At 68.4% G+C, this 12,713-nt stretch overlaps 8 protein-coding genes across 8 annotated transcripts; 4 read left to right on the top strand and 4 right to left on the bottom strand.

The window, feature by feature from the left end:
- Positions 1-580: 580 nt before the first annotated feature.
- MICPUN_62257 (Multidrug/Oligosaccharidyl-lipid/Polysaccharide flippase) lies at positions 581-2,497 on the bottom strand (the record flags this gene model as incomplete). Its single annotated transcript, XM_002504745.1, has 1 exon — positions 581-2,497. The coding sequence occupies one exon, from the start codon at positions 2,495-2,497 to the stop codon at positions 584-586; it is 1,914 nt and encodes a 637-aa protein (XP_002504791.1). The 3' UTR covers positions 581-583.
- Positions 2,498-2,642: 145 nt separating this feature from the next.
- On the top strand, positions 2,643-4,331 carry MICPUN_62256 (predicted protein; the record flags this gene model as incomplete). The annotated part of the gene is made up of 1 exon (XM_002505054.1): positions 2,643-4,331. One exon carries the CDS (start codon positions 2,643-2,645, stop codon positions 4,329-4,331), a length of 1,689 nt encoding a protein of 562 aa, XP_002505100.1.
- A 207-nt stretch (positions 4,332-4,538) lies between these two features.
- Positions 4,539-5,522, bottom strand: MICPUN_62255 (predicted protein; the record flags this gene model as incomplete). The annotated part of the gene is made up of 1 exon (XM_002504744.1): positions 4,539-5,522. The coding sequence occupies one exon, from the start codon at positions 5,520-5,522 to the stop codon at positions 4,539-4,541; it is 984 nt and encodes a 327-aa protein (XP_002504790.1).
- A 153-nt stretch (positions 5,523-5,675) lies between these two features.
- Positions 5,676-6,069, top strand: MICPUN_114082 (predicted protein; the record flags this gene model as incomplete). Its single annotated transcript, XM_002505053.1, has 2 exons — positions 5,676-5,812; positions 5,913-6,069. The coding sequence occupies 2 exons, from the start codon at positions 5,676-5,678 to the stop codon at positions 6,067-6,069; spliced, it is 294 nt and encodes a 97-aa protein (XP_002505099.1).
- A 152-nt stretch (positions 6,070-6,221) lies between these two features.
- On the bottom strand, positions 6,222-6,953 carry MICPUN_102914 (predicted protein; the record flags this gene model as incomplete). The annotated part of the gene is made up of 2 exons (XM_002504743.1): positions 6,222-6,524; positions 6,738-6,953. 2 exons carry the CDS (start codon positions 6,951-6,953, stop codon positions 6,222-6,224), a joined length of 519 nt encoding a protein of 172 aa, XP_002504789.1.
- Positions 6,954-7,167: 214 nt separating this feature from the next.
- MICPUN_102913 (predicted protein) lies at positions 7,168-9,126 on the top strand (the record flags this gene model as incomplete). Its single annotated transcript, XM_002505052.1, has 1 exon — positions 7,168-9,126. One exon carries the CDS (start codon positions 7,168-7,170, stop codon positions 9,124-9,126), a length of 1,959 nt encoding a protein of 652 aa, XP_002505098.1.
- Positions 9,127-9,228: 102 nt separating this feature from the next.
- On the bottom strand, positions 9,229-11,103 carry MICPUN_62252 (predicted protein; the record flags this gene model as incomplete). Its single annotated transcript, XM_002504742.1, has 1 exon — positions 9,229-11,103. One exon carries the CDS (start codon positions 11,101-11,103, stop codon positions 9,229-9,231), a length of 1,875 nt encoding a protein of 624 aa, XP_002504788.1.
- Positions 11,104-11,246: 143 nt separating this feature from the next.
- On the top strand, positions 11,247-12,668 carry MICPUN_109100 (protein arginine methyltransferase). The gene has a single exon (XM_002505051.1). The coding sequence runs from the start codon at positions 11,410-11,412 to the stop codon at positions 12,607-12,609; it is 1,200 nt and encodes a 399-aa protein (XP_002505097.1). The 5' UTR covers positions 11,247-11,409; the 3' UTR covers positions 12,610-12,668.
- Positions 12,669-12,713: the final 45 nt, after the last annotated feature.

Below are 12,713 nucleotides of genomic sequence, written 5' to 3'. Positions count from 1 at the left end.
CGCGGTAGAACAAGGTCGACCGTGTGGGGTGTCGTGTTGGCTTCGAGAGCTCGGGGACCAGATGACCAGCGAGTTTCAACGGCTCACCCGCTCTGCGCGCTCCTCGCGGTGAAAGCGAGCCGCGAAGACGGTCGGTGAGGGTCGTACCGATGCCGACCCGATCGTCTCGCCGCGCCGACGCGGGCGCCCGAGATGCGGAATTGCCCCGCTGACTGCCGCCGTGTGTGTCACGCGACGATATTTTTTTTTAACCTTTGGACCTTCGCGTCCACAACAGCGACGGGCGTGGAGGGGTTCGGAATCGATCGACAGGCGAGATGCTCCGGCCTGATGGATGCTCCGCTCGTGATGTATGCGCGTGGGCGCTCTGACGCCCTCGGTGTATCCCGTCCACAGCGCGGTACCGGTAGCACTACCGTGTAGAACACCATGTAGATCACGGTCGTAAAATTGTATCTGGATTAAAATTGTCAGTTGCCGCCTCTGATCCGGGATTCCGGGCTAAAAAATCGGTTCGGTGCGTGAAACGACACACCGGCTGGAGACTGCAAAGTTTTATTTTCACCGCCCGCCCGCGGCCTCATCAAGGCGACCGCGCTCCCTCCTCGGGCGAGCGCAGCCGCCAGTGGCGAAACGACCCCTCCGCCGACGTCGCGGGCGACCCAACTCCCTCCTCCAACCCGGCGGACTCGTCGAAGTCGCGCAGCAGAGATCCCCGAGGCGAGTCCTCGGCGACGTCCGCGGAGCGTCTCCCGCGGCGCCGGTCCCTCCCCCTCCCCCTCCCCCTCCCCTGTCCCTCCCGCGCGCCCCGTCCCTCCTCACAGCCCCCGTCCTCCGTCCCGCCACCCCCCCGCCGCCTCTCGCACGCCGCTCGAAGACCGCGGCGGGTCAGGCACCAACCCGCGATCCTGGCTCCTAAGGCGACGAGCCTCCACAAGTTGAGCGCAACCTTGGCGGTCCACACCGCGGCGAGCGTCGCGGGTGTTTTCCCGTACGCCCACGCGAGCGTCGGCGCGAAGACGTACCCAACCCCAACCTCGAACGCCTCGCGCACGAACCCAAAGTCCTGGAACGCGTACACGAGTCCGTCGAGGCAGAACACCGCCGCGTTGAGCGGCTGCGAAAACGCGAGGAGACGCCAAAGATCTTCGTCGAGGAGAGCGGACGCGACGGCGGCGTCAGACGTGAACGCTCGGACGAGGGTCGCGCGACACCACACGAAGCCGAGGCAGATGGCGACACCGGCGACCACCGCCAGGAGCAGGAGACGCGCGCACACCGAGCGCAGCGACGCGAGCGTATCCTCGAACGAAACGTCCGGTGAGTCACCGGGCGGTGAGTCACCGGGGGCTTCGTCGTTCGCGTCGGTCCCGGTCCTCCCGTCGCTTCTTCCGCCCCTACCGGGTGAGGTTAACTCGTTCCCCATCGCAGCTCCCACGAGCCTGGATCCAACCACCGTCCCCGCCGTCGCGAACCCGTCCACCAGGTACGCGCTGCACATCCACAGCTGCGTCACCGCGTGATGCGCGGCGAGACCCGTGGCGCCCAGCTTTCGACTCGCGCAAACCATCGCGAAAAAGAACGACCCTTGCAGTAACAGCGACCGGATCAGCATGGACGCGCCGTCCATCGCAAAGTCGGCGAGGTCGGTGAGGAACGGAGTGCCGTCGGGGGTGCCGTCGAGGGTGCCGTCGAGGGTGCCGTCGAGGGTGCCGTCGGGGGCGTCCGGGACCTCGAGATAGCCGTCCTCTCTCCTCGAAGCCCCGCCGAATATCCCTCTGAATATCCCGAGTCTCGAACGCGCGCCGTCAGGGACCAGGCACGCCACCAGCGTCACGCCGACGGCCGCGTGCATCGCGACGCACGCCGCGTACACGACGCCCATGCCCACCATCGCGCCTCGCTCCCGTCGGCCGTCGTCGCTCCCATTGTCGGCCGACGCGAGGGCTGCGGCGACGCCGACGACCTCCGCCGCGGCCCTGGCGATGCCGAGCGCGGTGGCGGCGTGGACGCGCCCGTAGCCGCCCAGGCACCCGTTGGTACTGCTCGCGACGCACTGCAGGGGGATCGCGGACGCGCGGAACGCGTAGTACGCCCTGGCGCGCGCGGTCACCGCGCGGTCGGCGCCGAAGAGGACGAAGAGCGGCGTCCGGATGGTGAGGAGGACGGCGGTCGCGGTGCCGCCGCACAGGAGCGCGGCGACGAGGGCGGCGCGCACCCTCCCGCGCGCCTCGTCCCATCGCCTCGCGCCGATGGCGGTGCCCACCTTGGCGACGACGCCGTCGACGAGGAAGTTGAACACGGTCGTGCCCATGCCGCAGGTGACGACGACCAGCCCGAACGCAGCCTGAACCGAACTCCCGGCCATCTTGCCCGCGAGCGCCACCTGCAGGCACAGCGCGAGGGGCACGACGGCGTTCATGACCGCCGCGCTGGCGGAGAGGCGCAGTAGCGCCGGGGTGGACACCCATTGCGCGTTGCGGTCGGGTCGCGGCATCCCCCGCCGTGGGCGCCCTGTGGGGTAGGGTTGGTTAACAATCGGGAATTTACGTACGTTCGGAGCTGAGAAGTTCAATTCTCTCGGACCCCGAGGGGGCACACCCACCGCGTCCCCGGCGCGGGACCGTCCCGTCCCAACGGGCATGATATCGAGGGCGGGGAGAGGATCCGGGGCGCACGCGTCGCGCCGCGACCGAGGCGCGGGCGATGGTCCGGGAACCCCACCGGAGGTTGCGTTCACGGGCGTTACCCTGAACCCGCTGGGCCTTGGACTGGTCGTCGGTCATTCGCTGACCAGGGTCGCCAGGCCGCCCGCGCCCGCGCCGTCGCGCCCGCGGCCGTCCGGCGCCGACGCCACGAGCGCGTCGTCGACGACGACGGGGCGCCCGACCGCCCGCGCGCCCCCCGCCGCGCCCCGACACCGGTCCCCGACCCAATCCCCGACCCCAAACGGGCGCAGTTTTCAAACGTCGACGCGCGCGTTTGAGTACTCGCCCCGATCGAGGAGCGCGTCGCCCGGCGCGCGAACGGCGGCCGGGGCCCAAACGCGCGTCCCCGCGCGTCCCCGGCGGTCCCCCGCGGCTCAAGCGGCGACGTCGGCGTGGGGAACGGCGCCCGTGGCTTCCGCGTCGTCGTCGTCGTCGTCGGTGACCGGCTCCATCCGTGTACGGCCCTTTCGAGCCACCGCCATGTCGCCCAACCCCCGGCCGACGCCGAACAGGTCCGGGCGGCGTGCGACGACGACGACGTCCGCGACGGCGTCCGCGACGAAACCGGCGTCCGTTCCGCCTCCCTCCGTCGCGGAGACCGAGAAGGGTGCGCCGGTCGCGAAAGGGGAGCTTCACGAGCGGGGGGACGACCGAAACGACGAGGCACCCCCCGGTGAAACGCCGGAAGCTTCCAGAAACCGTCCGTCGCCGCCGTCGCCTCCTTCTCCCGTCCCCCGCCCCGTCCGCGTCCGCAGCGCGTCCACCTCCCCTTCCCCTTCCGCGTCCGCGGCGGCGTCCGCGGCGGCGGCGGCGGCGGCGGCGGCGGCGAGGGTGAGATCGGCGAGGGAAGACGCGGCGGCTCGAGCGCGAGCGGCTTTGACGATTGGGGTCGAACGAACGAGGGCGTCGGAAGCTGCCGCCGCGGCCGCCGCCGCGGCCGCCGCCGCGAGGGTGCGCTCCGCGAGGGAGGAGGCCCGCGCGCGCGCGGCGGCGGCGGCGGAGGCTTTCGCTCGTGAGCGGGCGGACGCCGAGGCGGCGGCGGCTGCGGCGGCGGCTGCGGCTGCGGAGAGAGTTCGCGTCAGGAGGGCGACGAGCGCGGACGCGTCGCGGCTGGCGGCGGCACAGCTGGCGCGGGAGATGGAGAGGGAGAAGGAGAGGGAGAGGGAGAGGGAGGCCGCGTCCGCTCGGGAGGGGGCGGCGGCGCGCGTGAGGGTCGCGCGGGAGGCGGCGAGCGCGCGGGTGTCGACGGGGAATCGCTCCGCCGTCGGATCGAAAGCGTCTCGCGACGACGACGGCGGCGACGCTTTTTCGGGTTTCCGTCGCTTCGGATCCGGTCGCCGGGCGCTCGAGGGTTCGCGGGCGTCGTCGGCGTCGTCGTCGACGACGCGGGAGGAATCGAGGGAGCGTTGGAGGGCTGAGGTGTACGCGTTTAACCGGTTGATGTGCGCGTCGGAGCTCGCGGCGACTCGGGCGTTTATGCGCGGGTTCAAGCTTGAAGGTGGTGGTTTCGAGAAGGTCGCCGGTACGAAGGGTCTGGCGGGGTTCAAGGCGGGTGGCTGGTCCGACGCGGAGTCCGACGTCGAGGACGTGGCCGAACCCTTGCCCCGGCACCTGCGCGTGTGAGCGCCTCGCGGCGTCTCGGCGCGACTCGTCGTTTTTATTAGACTAGGTTTCTAGCGTCGATCACGTCGGCGAAGCGCGAAGGGCGACGTATCATAAGTGTTATGATACAATCTGTCGTATTTTTGAAAGGTGAGCGTCGGGTGCTACGTCGGCTCTCCGGCGAATCGGTCTGGGGCGACCGGACGTGTCACGCACGCGACGTTCGCTTCACAGGGCGTACGCGAGGTTGCCCTCGTGCTCGCCCTTTTTCCACTCAAAGTGACTAAACTCCACCAGCATCATCGTCGCCAGCAGCGCCGCCCTCTGCCGCGGCGTGGCGTCGGGCGGGAACCTGATGAGGATGTTGCTCCTGTCCGTGATGCCCGCGCACGTCCAACCCGGCCACACGTTCGCCGCGGTGGCGCCCACTCCCCGCGTCTCCGCGGGCTCGAGCACGTCGAGGTCGTAGCTCTCGTTGCAGCAGCTCGGGGCGCACCAGTTGCACTTGCCCCGCATCGTCGCGCAATCGCCCGCGCGCACCCTGTACAGCTCGTTCATCGCCTCGTCGTGAGCGACGAACGATCGCGTGCACCACCAGCACGCGCGGAACTCCTCCGACGCGTGCGCCGCGTGCGCTCCGTGGCCATCCGTCAACTCCATTCGCTGGGGGTTACACATGAAGCACGGTGTGGCGATCGTGCAGTTGAAGGGCCTGTGCAGGGTGAAGAACGTCGCGCCCGTGCCGTCCTTGAAGTCCATGGTGAAAGACCTGAAGTTTGGGCAGCAGACGCGCTCCAGGCACTCGCCCTCCTCCCTCGCCTTGAGCATCGGCGTGGAGTGCGCCTGATTGGTGAAGTAGTCGATCCACTCTTTCGGCACGACCCCTTCCGGGAGCATGCCCTTCGGAACAGGGGTGACGTGGTAGACGTTGTGCGTGTCGCAGCCGGTGATGACCTCCAACATCTCAACCTTCTCCTGCAGGAAAACCCCGTCGATGGCGCCGAGAAACCCGAGTCCCGCACTCGGGTCGTCCGTCATCCTCTGCTGCACCGGGGGTTGCACCGCGAAGGGCGTCGGGGCGTTCGTGGCCCCGTAACCACCTCCGCCGCCGGCCACGGGGGACGCGACGGGGATGCCGCGGGGGATGCCGCGCGCCTCGTACGGGTCGTAGTCCGCGTAGGAACCCATCGCGGCGCGACCCACCGTCGACATCGTGCCCCGGTGAGTCGGCCGGGTGTGTGGAGAGTGGGGTGTTGAACACCTTTTTTTCCCCGGGACCGTGACACAGCCTGCTGTGCCTGGCGGGAGCGCTGACCGGACCGGAGAGTTTTTCCGTTGCGGCCAAATGGCAGAGCCGGAGCGCGCATGTTACCGCTCGCGCCCGTCTGTTTCCCGCTGACGTGCCCACCCGTGGCGCCACGCGGGGTCGGAGCGACGTGCGCGGACGCCGACGAAACCGCGTCGCTCCGCAGGCTCGAACACGAGCTCGAGGTGCAGGTGAGAACAACCGCGTCCCGAGTTACCCGTTTCCCGGTGCCTCTTTTCCGCCACCCGAGGACGTACGTACGTGACTCTCGTCCCCCGACGACGTCTCCCTTACCGACAGAGATCGCTGATTCGTAAGGCGCTGGCGGACGTCACGCCGATGGGACAGAAGACGACGCGGGGCGTGGTGGGTAACGACATGGTGACCGACGAGGTGGACAACGCGATGGACGACGTGGACAGCGAGCCGGATGACGACAGGGACTTCGAGTGACTTCGAGTGACGACGCAGAGCCCCGAGGAGCTGACACCCTCAGGGACACTTAGGTGTTTTATCATAGTTACACGAGTAGTCGACCGCACGTGGCGTCCGTCGATCGTTGGTACACGGGTTTTATCTTTGGTACACGGCGACGCGTCGTCGCTTCACGCGGCGCCGAGGGAGATGGACATCCCGCCCGCGCGGCCCTGCGCGATGGCGGCGATGCCGCGCCCGAAGCCGTCGCTCGTGCCCAGCCCTGGGGATTGCCTTCCCCCGTCCCTGAACAGCGAGTAGAGCACGTTGTGGTGGATCTGGTACAGGGTGTTCCATCCGCACTCGGGCCTGTCGCGGTTCTCGGGGCGAATGTCGAAGTGCCTGGCGCAGAGCTCCCTCCACACGTCGTCGTCCTCGCACAGCCTGCGGGCCCTGCGGTTGACGAGGCTGAAGCGCGCGACGTCGCGGCCGTGCTGCGAGCGGGTGGGTGGGGGGTGGGTCGTGGGATGATGGCTCGTCAGCGGGTCTGGGCTCGGGCTGCGGGGAGCGTTCGCGGTGGGCACGGTGGGGCGGGCGCGACTGGGGTGGTCGCCGGGCAGCCCGCGGGGGAGGCGGGGGGGTGGGGGGTTTCGGGGGCTCGTCGCGACGTCGGCGCGGGTTCTCGGCTCGCGACTCGGCGCACTCACCAGGTGGACGAGCACGTTGCTGATGACCTCGTCGGGGAGCCAGTCCAAAGGGCAGAACACCGCGGGCTCCTCCTTCAGCTGACGCACGAACCTCGGGTGGACCATCACCTCGAGCTTGTGGACGCTGGTGGACGCGTCATTCTCCGAGTCGGGAGGGGACGTCGAGAGCGGCGCCGCGCCGTGCGCGCTCGAGTCGGCGGACCCTAGCGCCGACATGTTCGCATCTAACGAAACGCTCGCTCCGAGACGGACGCCGGGTTCCGGCTCACGAGCACCGAGTGCGCCCGCGCGAGTGGCGCCCTCGGGCGGGTGAGTCAGACTTATCCGACCGGAGCTGCAGCAGGCCGTGTGGATGCAGACTCTCGCAGTTTGAAATTCGCCCCTTCATCAGCCAGATCATAGGAAGAGGCGACGGGGCGGGCGGGCGACGATGCAGGGTCGACCCAAGCCCGCGAGGGCGTTCACTACGACCGCGAGCGAGCGCGAGAGGGAGCAGGCGCAGAGGGATCAGCTCAGGGCGCAGCAGGCGAGGGTGGAGACCGTCGAGAAGTACTCGGGGCTTCGCATAAAGAATCGCGTCGTCGCCGGGATGGTGGTCGAGGACAGGTTCGCGGACCTGCGGTTCTACCGCCTGAAGGACCTGAGGCCTGCCGTCACGGGTCGTTGGGCCACCGCGGGGGTGCTGGTGGAGAAGAGCCTGAAGAGCAGCTCCAACGGCGGCAGCTACAGCGTGTGGAAGCTCTCCGACCTCGGCAGGGACGACGCGTGCATCTCGGTGTTCCTCTTCGGCCAGGCGCACACCGACAACTGGAGGGAACCCGAGGGCACGATCTGGTCCGTCGTCGACGCGCAGCTCAACGAGTCGCGAGGCGACCGGGACGGAGGCCGACCCTCCGCCACGGTCGACGGCAAGGACCCGCGGGCGCTGTGGAAGCTCGGGACGTCCGCGGACTTTGGCCGGTGCCGAGGCGTCAGGCGCGACGGAAACAACTGCACGATGCACGTCAACCGATCGCTCAGCGAGTACTGCTCCTACCACGCGTCCGCCGCCCTCAAGGCTTTCACGAGGAGCGGCAGGATGAACGTCGGCGTCAGGCGCGCACCGAAGTTCACGGTCAACGGCAAGACGGTGATGGGAACCAGGGGAGGAGGAAACGGAGGAAAAACGCCCAGCCTACCGCCAGGCGTTCACGCAGCCGGCTACCGCGCCCAGCATCAGCATCAGCGGCAGCAGCAGCAGCAGCAGCCGGCGAGGACGTACGGCGACGAGGAGCGTCGCGCGATCGCCGCCAGGCACGGCCTATCCTCCGGATCTCGAGGCGCCGCGATGCTCGGCGGTTTAGCGCCTCGGGGAAACACAGCTGGCGCCGGGGCTCGTTTCGCCGCCGCCTTTGCCAAGCTGGACGACGGGAAAGATCCGAGAAAAGATCCGGAAAACATCGTGCTGGTCGACGACGGTTTCGACTGCGACGGCGACGCGTTGCGGGACATGATCAAGGACATGGCGTCGGCGGAGAGGGCCAAGGCTGTCGCCAAGGCGCTGAAACCTCCGGATCCCAACGACTGGCGCCGCAAACCCTTGGGCGAGGTTCGAGTGTGTGTCGGCGTTACAAACGTGCCCGCGTCGTCGTCCGGCGCCAAGGCGGGCGCCAAGGCGGGCGCCAAGGGCCTCACACCCGGCGCGACGCGGACGACGCCGGGATCCGAGGGGAGGACGCGTCTCGAAGCGCAAGCGGGGGTTGGAAAAAACGGTCCGCCGGAGATGGACCCGCGGGGGGCGAAGCGACGGGGCGACAGTCAGTCGACGGCTAAACCGCCGGTTCCCGGTTCGTTCGGCGACGTCTTCGGCTGCGTTTTGGACGGTCAGGACGATACGAAGCGGTCGAGGTACGCGGACGACGCCGAGGCGTTGGAGAACGAGCGCCTGATGACCGCGATGGACGCGTTGGAGAAGCAGGATAAGCTCTACACCCAGCTGACCAACACTCGGTCGATGAAGGTGACCGCGTCCAAGTGTGTTCACCCCGGCTGCGGCGCGGTGTACGAACAGGGACGCAGACCGACGCGGTGCTTCGAGGAGAGGCACCAGGCCAAGGCGATCCAGGCGGAGAAACGCTGGTTCAAGTGCGCGAGCGGTAACTGCCAAGCGCGTTGCGTCACCCTCAACAAGCCGTTTCCCCCCCACAAGTGCCACAAGTGCGGTTGCGCCGACTGGGACAGGACCGGGATCCCCGCGAGCGCGGGCGCGGCGGGTAAGGGGTTCGAGGAGGAGGTCGCGAACGCCAAGGGCATGTTGGCGCGCGGCGTGGAGCACGGTTTCTCGCTCGGCGGGGGCGGCGCCGTGTACGACGGCGGAGCGCGGCACTTTGAGAGCATCATCGACGGTTGAGAGATTCGTCTGAGAGATTTGCGTAGATTCAATCATACGGAACGTACGTCGTCACGCCGTCCAAATTTCCGCAATCGCCGGCAGTCGTCCTCATCACGCGTCTCAAGTGGCGGCCCCGTCGCCCTCCCCGTCCCCGTTCCCCGCGAACTCCGCCACCTGCTCGCGGGGCACCAGCCGGTCGAGCGCGAACACCGCCGTGGCGAAGAATACCCCCGCCGCCCACACCCACGCGCCCCACACGCCCGTCCACACGACGAAGTACGCGGTCGCGCACGACGCCGTCGCGGCGACGGAGACCCGCGCGGCGCCCCTCGCGTCGAACGTCCGCCGCGTCAGCACCCGCCTCTTCTCCTCCTCCCTCTGGGCGTATCCGGTGATTTTGCGAATTCGTTCGGCGCCCAGCCGGCTCGCCTCGGCTCGCTCCCTCGCCTGCTTCTCGAGCCTCTCCCGCTCCTCCACCGCCGCCGGCGACGTCCCCTTGACCGAATCGACCCTATCCGCCTGAGCCGCGGTCTTCTCGTCGAGGTCCTCAACCTCCGGCGACAGCATGTCCACCGGCGTCTGACCGTGATTGTTCTTGGCCGTCGCCGCCGCTCGCCACCCCTCGCCGACAACCTGGAGAAAAGCCTCCACCAAGCCCGGGTCGTACCTGGCCACGTAGTGCAGCGGCGTGTTGCCGTCGGGATCCACCGGCGCGAGGGGCGGGCACTCGAACATCAGGAGCTCGGCGAGGAGGGTGGGCGCGTGGGCGCGGACGGCGAGCGCGATCTCGTGCACGCACGCGTCCATGCGCTCCGCGCAGCTCTCGACGCCCCCGAGTCTTTTCCTCCCCGTCCTCCGATCGTCCTCCTCGTCCGTTTCGCCCCTCTCCGCGAACCGCGACTTGTCCTTTCGCGCGCGGTTCTTCTTCCTGTTCGTGCTCGAACCCTTTCCGCTCCTGTTCGCGGAGCCGCCGGAGGTATCGGCTGGGTTCGAGTCGTTGGGCTCCGACCCCGCCTCGGCGTCGGCGCCGTCTGCGTCCTCGCTTCTTTTCGTGTCCTTCTCTGACGACTCGCTTCTTCTCGCCCTCGCCGCGTGCGCGTCCCTCTGCCTCTTGAACCTGGCGCCGGGCTGCCTCGCCTCTAAACGCACCCTCTGACGCTCCTGTCGTCTCCTCCGTTCGTAGTCGCGCTGCATCTCCTCGTACATCCGGCGGTGCGCGCGTTCCGCTCGGCGGCGCGCCTTGGCCTCGCAGTCCGCTCCGCCCACGTCGTCGTCTGACGCATCTGATGCGTCGTCGTCGTCCCCTTCCGGTCGGGGTTTGGTGGGATCGAACTCGGCGTCGTCGCGCTCCTCCGGGTCCTTACCGCCCTCCAGGATCTGCACGCACCGCGCCCTCGCGGCGTTGATCGTCTGCATCATGTGCTTGGCCTCCTCCTCGCGGTCGAGGTTCTTGTCGGGGTGCCACTTGATGGCCATCCGTTTGAACGCCTTGGCGACGTCGTCCGCCGTGGCGGTGGATTTGTCCAGGCCCAGGGTCTCGAACGGGTCCGTGGGCTTGGCCGGCTCGTCCCGCGGGGTTTTCTCGGGTCCCGAACCCCCGGCCCCCCCGACGTTCTCGGCTCCCTCGTCGCCCGCGTCGTCGCCGAACCTCGCGTTGGGATCCTGGCCCCGCCTCCTGTCGTACGCCTCCGCGGTGGGAAACAGCTGCGTGAACGACGCGATGAGGACGACGGCGACGACGGCGACGAGGCGGTACACCCCGTTCCATAGCTTCATCACCGCGTTACCCTCGGAGTACCGAACCCTGCCGCCCCTCTGCCGTCGCCGCTCCTCCGCGGCGAGCTCCTCGTACAGCGCCAAGATCTCGTCCTGGCTCATGCCGGTGCCGTCGAACTCGCCGGTTCGAGGGTTGAAGCCGCGGGGCACGCCGGCGTTGCCGGCGCTGGCGCGGCCCGCGGCTTGCTGGCGCCGACGTTGCCGCGACTTGATGCCCATCTCGGCCGCGAACCCCAGCTGCCGGCTCGCCCGCGGGAGTGAGGCAGTCGCATGCTGTCCGGCAGATGATATCCAGTTGCTCGTGGGGACCAACAGAATCGCTGACACAGCTGGCCCTGACAGGTGGGGGTTTCACTTCGTCAAGGCGCCATGGCTTCTCTTGGAGGCCACGCCCGTTTTGCCACGCGGGCAACGATCGCGGCGCCGTCGAGGCGCCGCCACGCGTCCGCACGGCTCGCGCATCCCATCCGGCGGCCCACGTCGCGGTCGTCCCGCGTCGCGAGACCCGGCCCTAACCCTCGAGGAATGTGCGTTTCTCGTCTGGCCGCCGCCGCCTCGGACGACCGGGCCCCCGCCGCTGCCCAGGACGACGGACCGGACGTCGTCTTCGAGTTCGACGACTTCGATGACGATGAAACGTGGGACGTCATCGAGTCCTTCGACGAGGACGAGCTGTACGAGCTCAACGCCAGCCGCAGCGACGCGGACGCCGACGATACCTACTTCGACTCGTACTCGCACCTCGGCATCCACCGCGAGATGATCGGCGACGCGGCGCGAACCGGCGCTTACCTGGACGCCATCGAGGCGCACAGGCCGCAGATTGAGGGTAAGGTGGTGTTGGACGTCGGTTGCGGCACCGGCATACTGTCCATGTTCGCGGCGAGGTGCGGCGCCAGGAAGGTGTACGCCGTGGACGCGTCCGGGATCACTCGGCACACCCGGCGGCTGGTCAAGGACAACGGGTTCGACGGAACTATCGAGGTCATCAAGGGGAAGATGGAGGACGTGGACATCCCGGAAAAGGTTGACGTCATCGTAAGCGAGTGGATGGGGTACGCGCTGCTCTTCGAGAGCATGCTGCCGTCCGTGGTGGACGCGCGGGATCGGTACTTGGCGCCGGGCGGTTTGGTCCTGCCGAACGAAGCCGCCGTGAAGGTGGCGCTGTTGTCGGACCGGGACAGATGGGACGGCGCGGTCACGTTCTGGGAGGACGTCTACGGCCTGGACTTCAGTGCGCTGATACCCGCGGCCAAGCGCGACTGGCACGCGGATCCCCCCGTCCAGACGGTGCCCGCGGACAAACTCGCGTCGGAACCCGTCGACGCCATCGAACCCATCGACTGTGCGACTGTCGAACTGGAGCGTTTGTACGAACCCATCGCCGGGGACGTCCGCATGGTGGCGTCGCGGACGTGCGACGTGCACGGCCTGGCGCTGTGGTTCGACGTGGACTTTTACGGGAAGGTGAAGCTGTCCACCGGCCCGGACGCTGACTCCACGCACTGGTATCAGACGGTGCTCATGTTCGACGAGCCCGTCGCGATGCGCGAGGGCGACGCCCTGTGCGGGACGATCGAGCTGGAGCCCGGGGCGAACCCCGGGGAGAGGCGGACGCTCAACGTGTACTTCAACTACGACGTCGTGGAGGGCGGGAAGGAGGAGGAGGATGGGTTGGTGGAGCCGGACGACCGGGAACGGTTCCAACGGTGGACGGTGCAGTGATGAGTGTTTTAGCGCGCCAGTCACAATTTTTTTTTGAGCGGACTTGAGGTCATCACTTGCTTGATTTCGCCGCCTGCCAGCTGTCTGTCGTCTTTTGGGAACGC

The sequence above is a fragment of the Micromonas commoda genome, chromosome 11, assembly GCF_000090985.2.
Source record: "Micromonas commoda chromosome 11, complete sequence".
Classification (NCBI taxonomy): domain Eukaryota; kingdom Viridiplantae; phylum Chlorophyta; class Mamiellophyceae; order Mamiellales; family Mamiellaceae; genus Micromonas; species Micromonas commoda.
The sequence above is the reverse complement of the archived record's forward strand: the minus strand, read 5'-3'. Positions and strand labels throughout refer to the sequence as shown.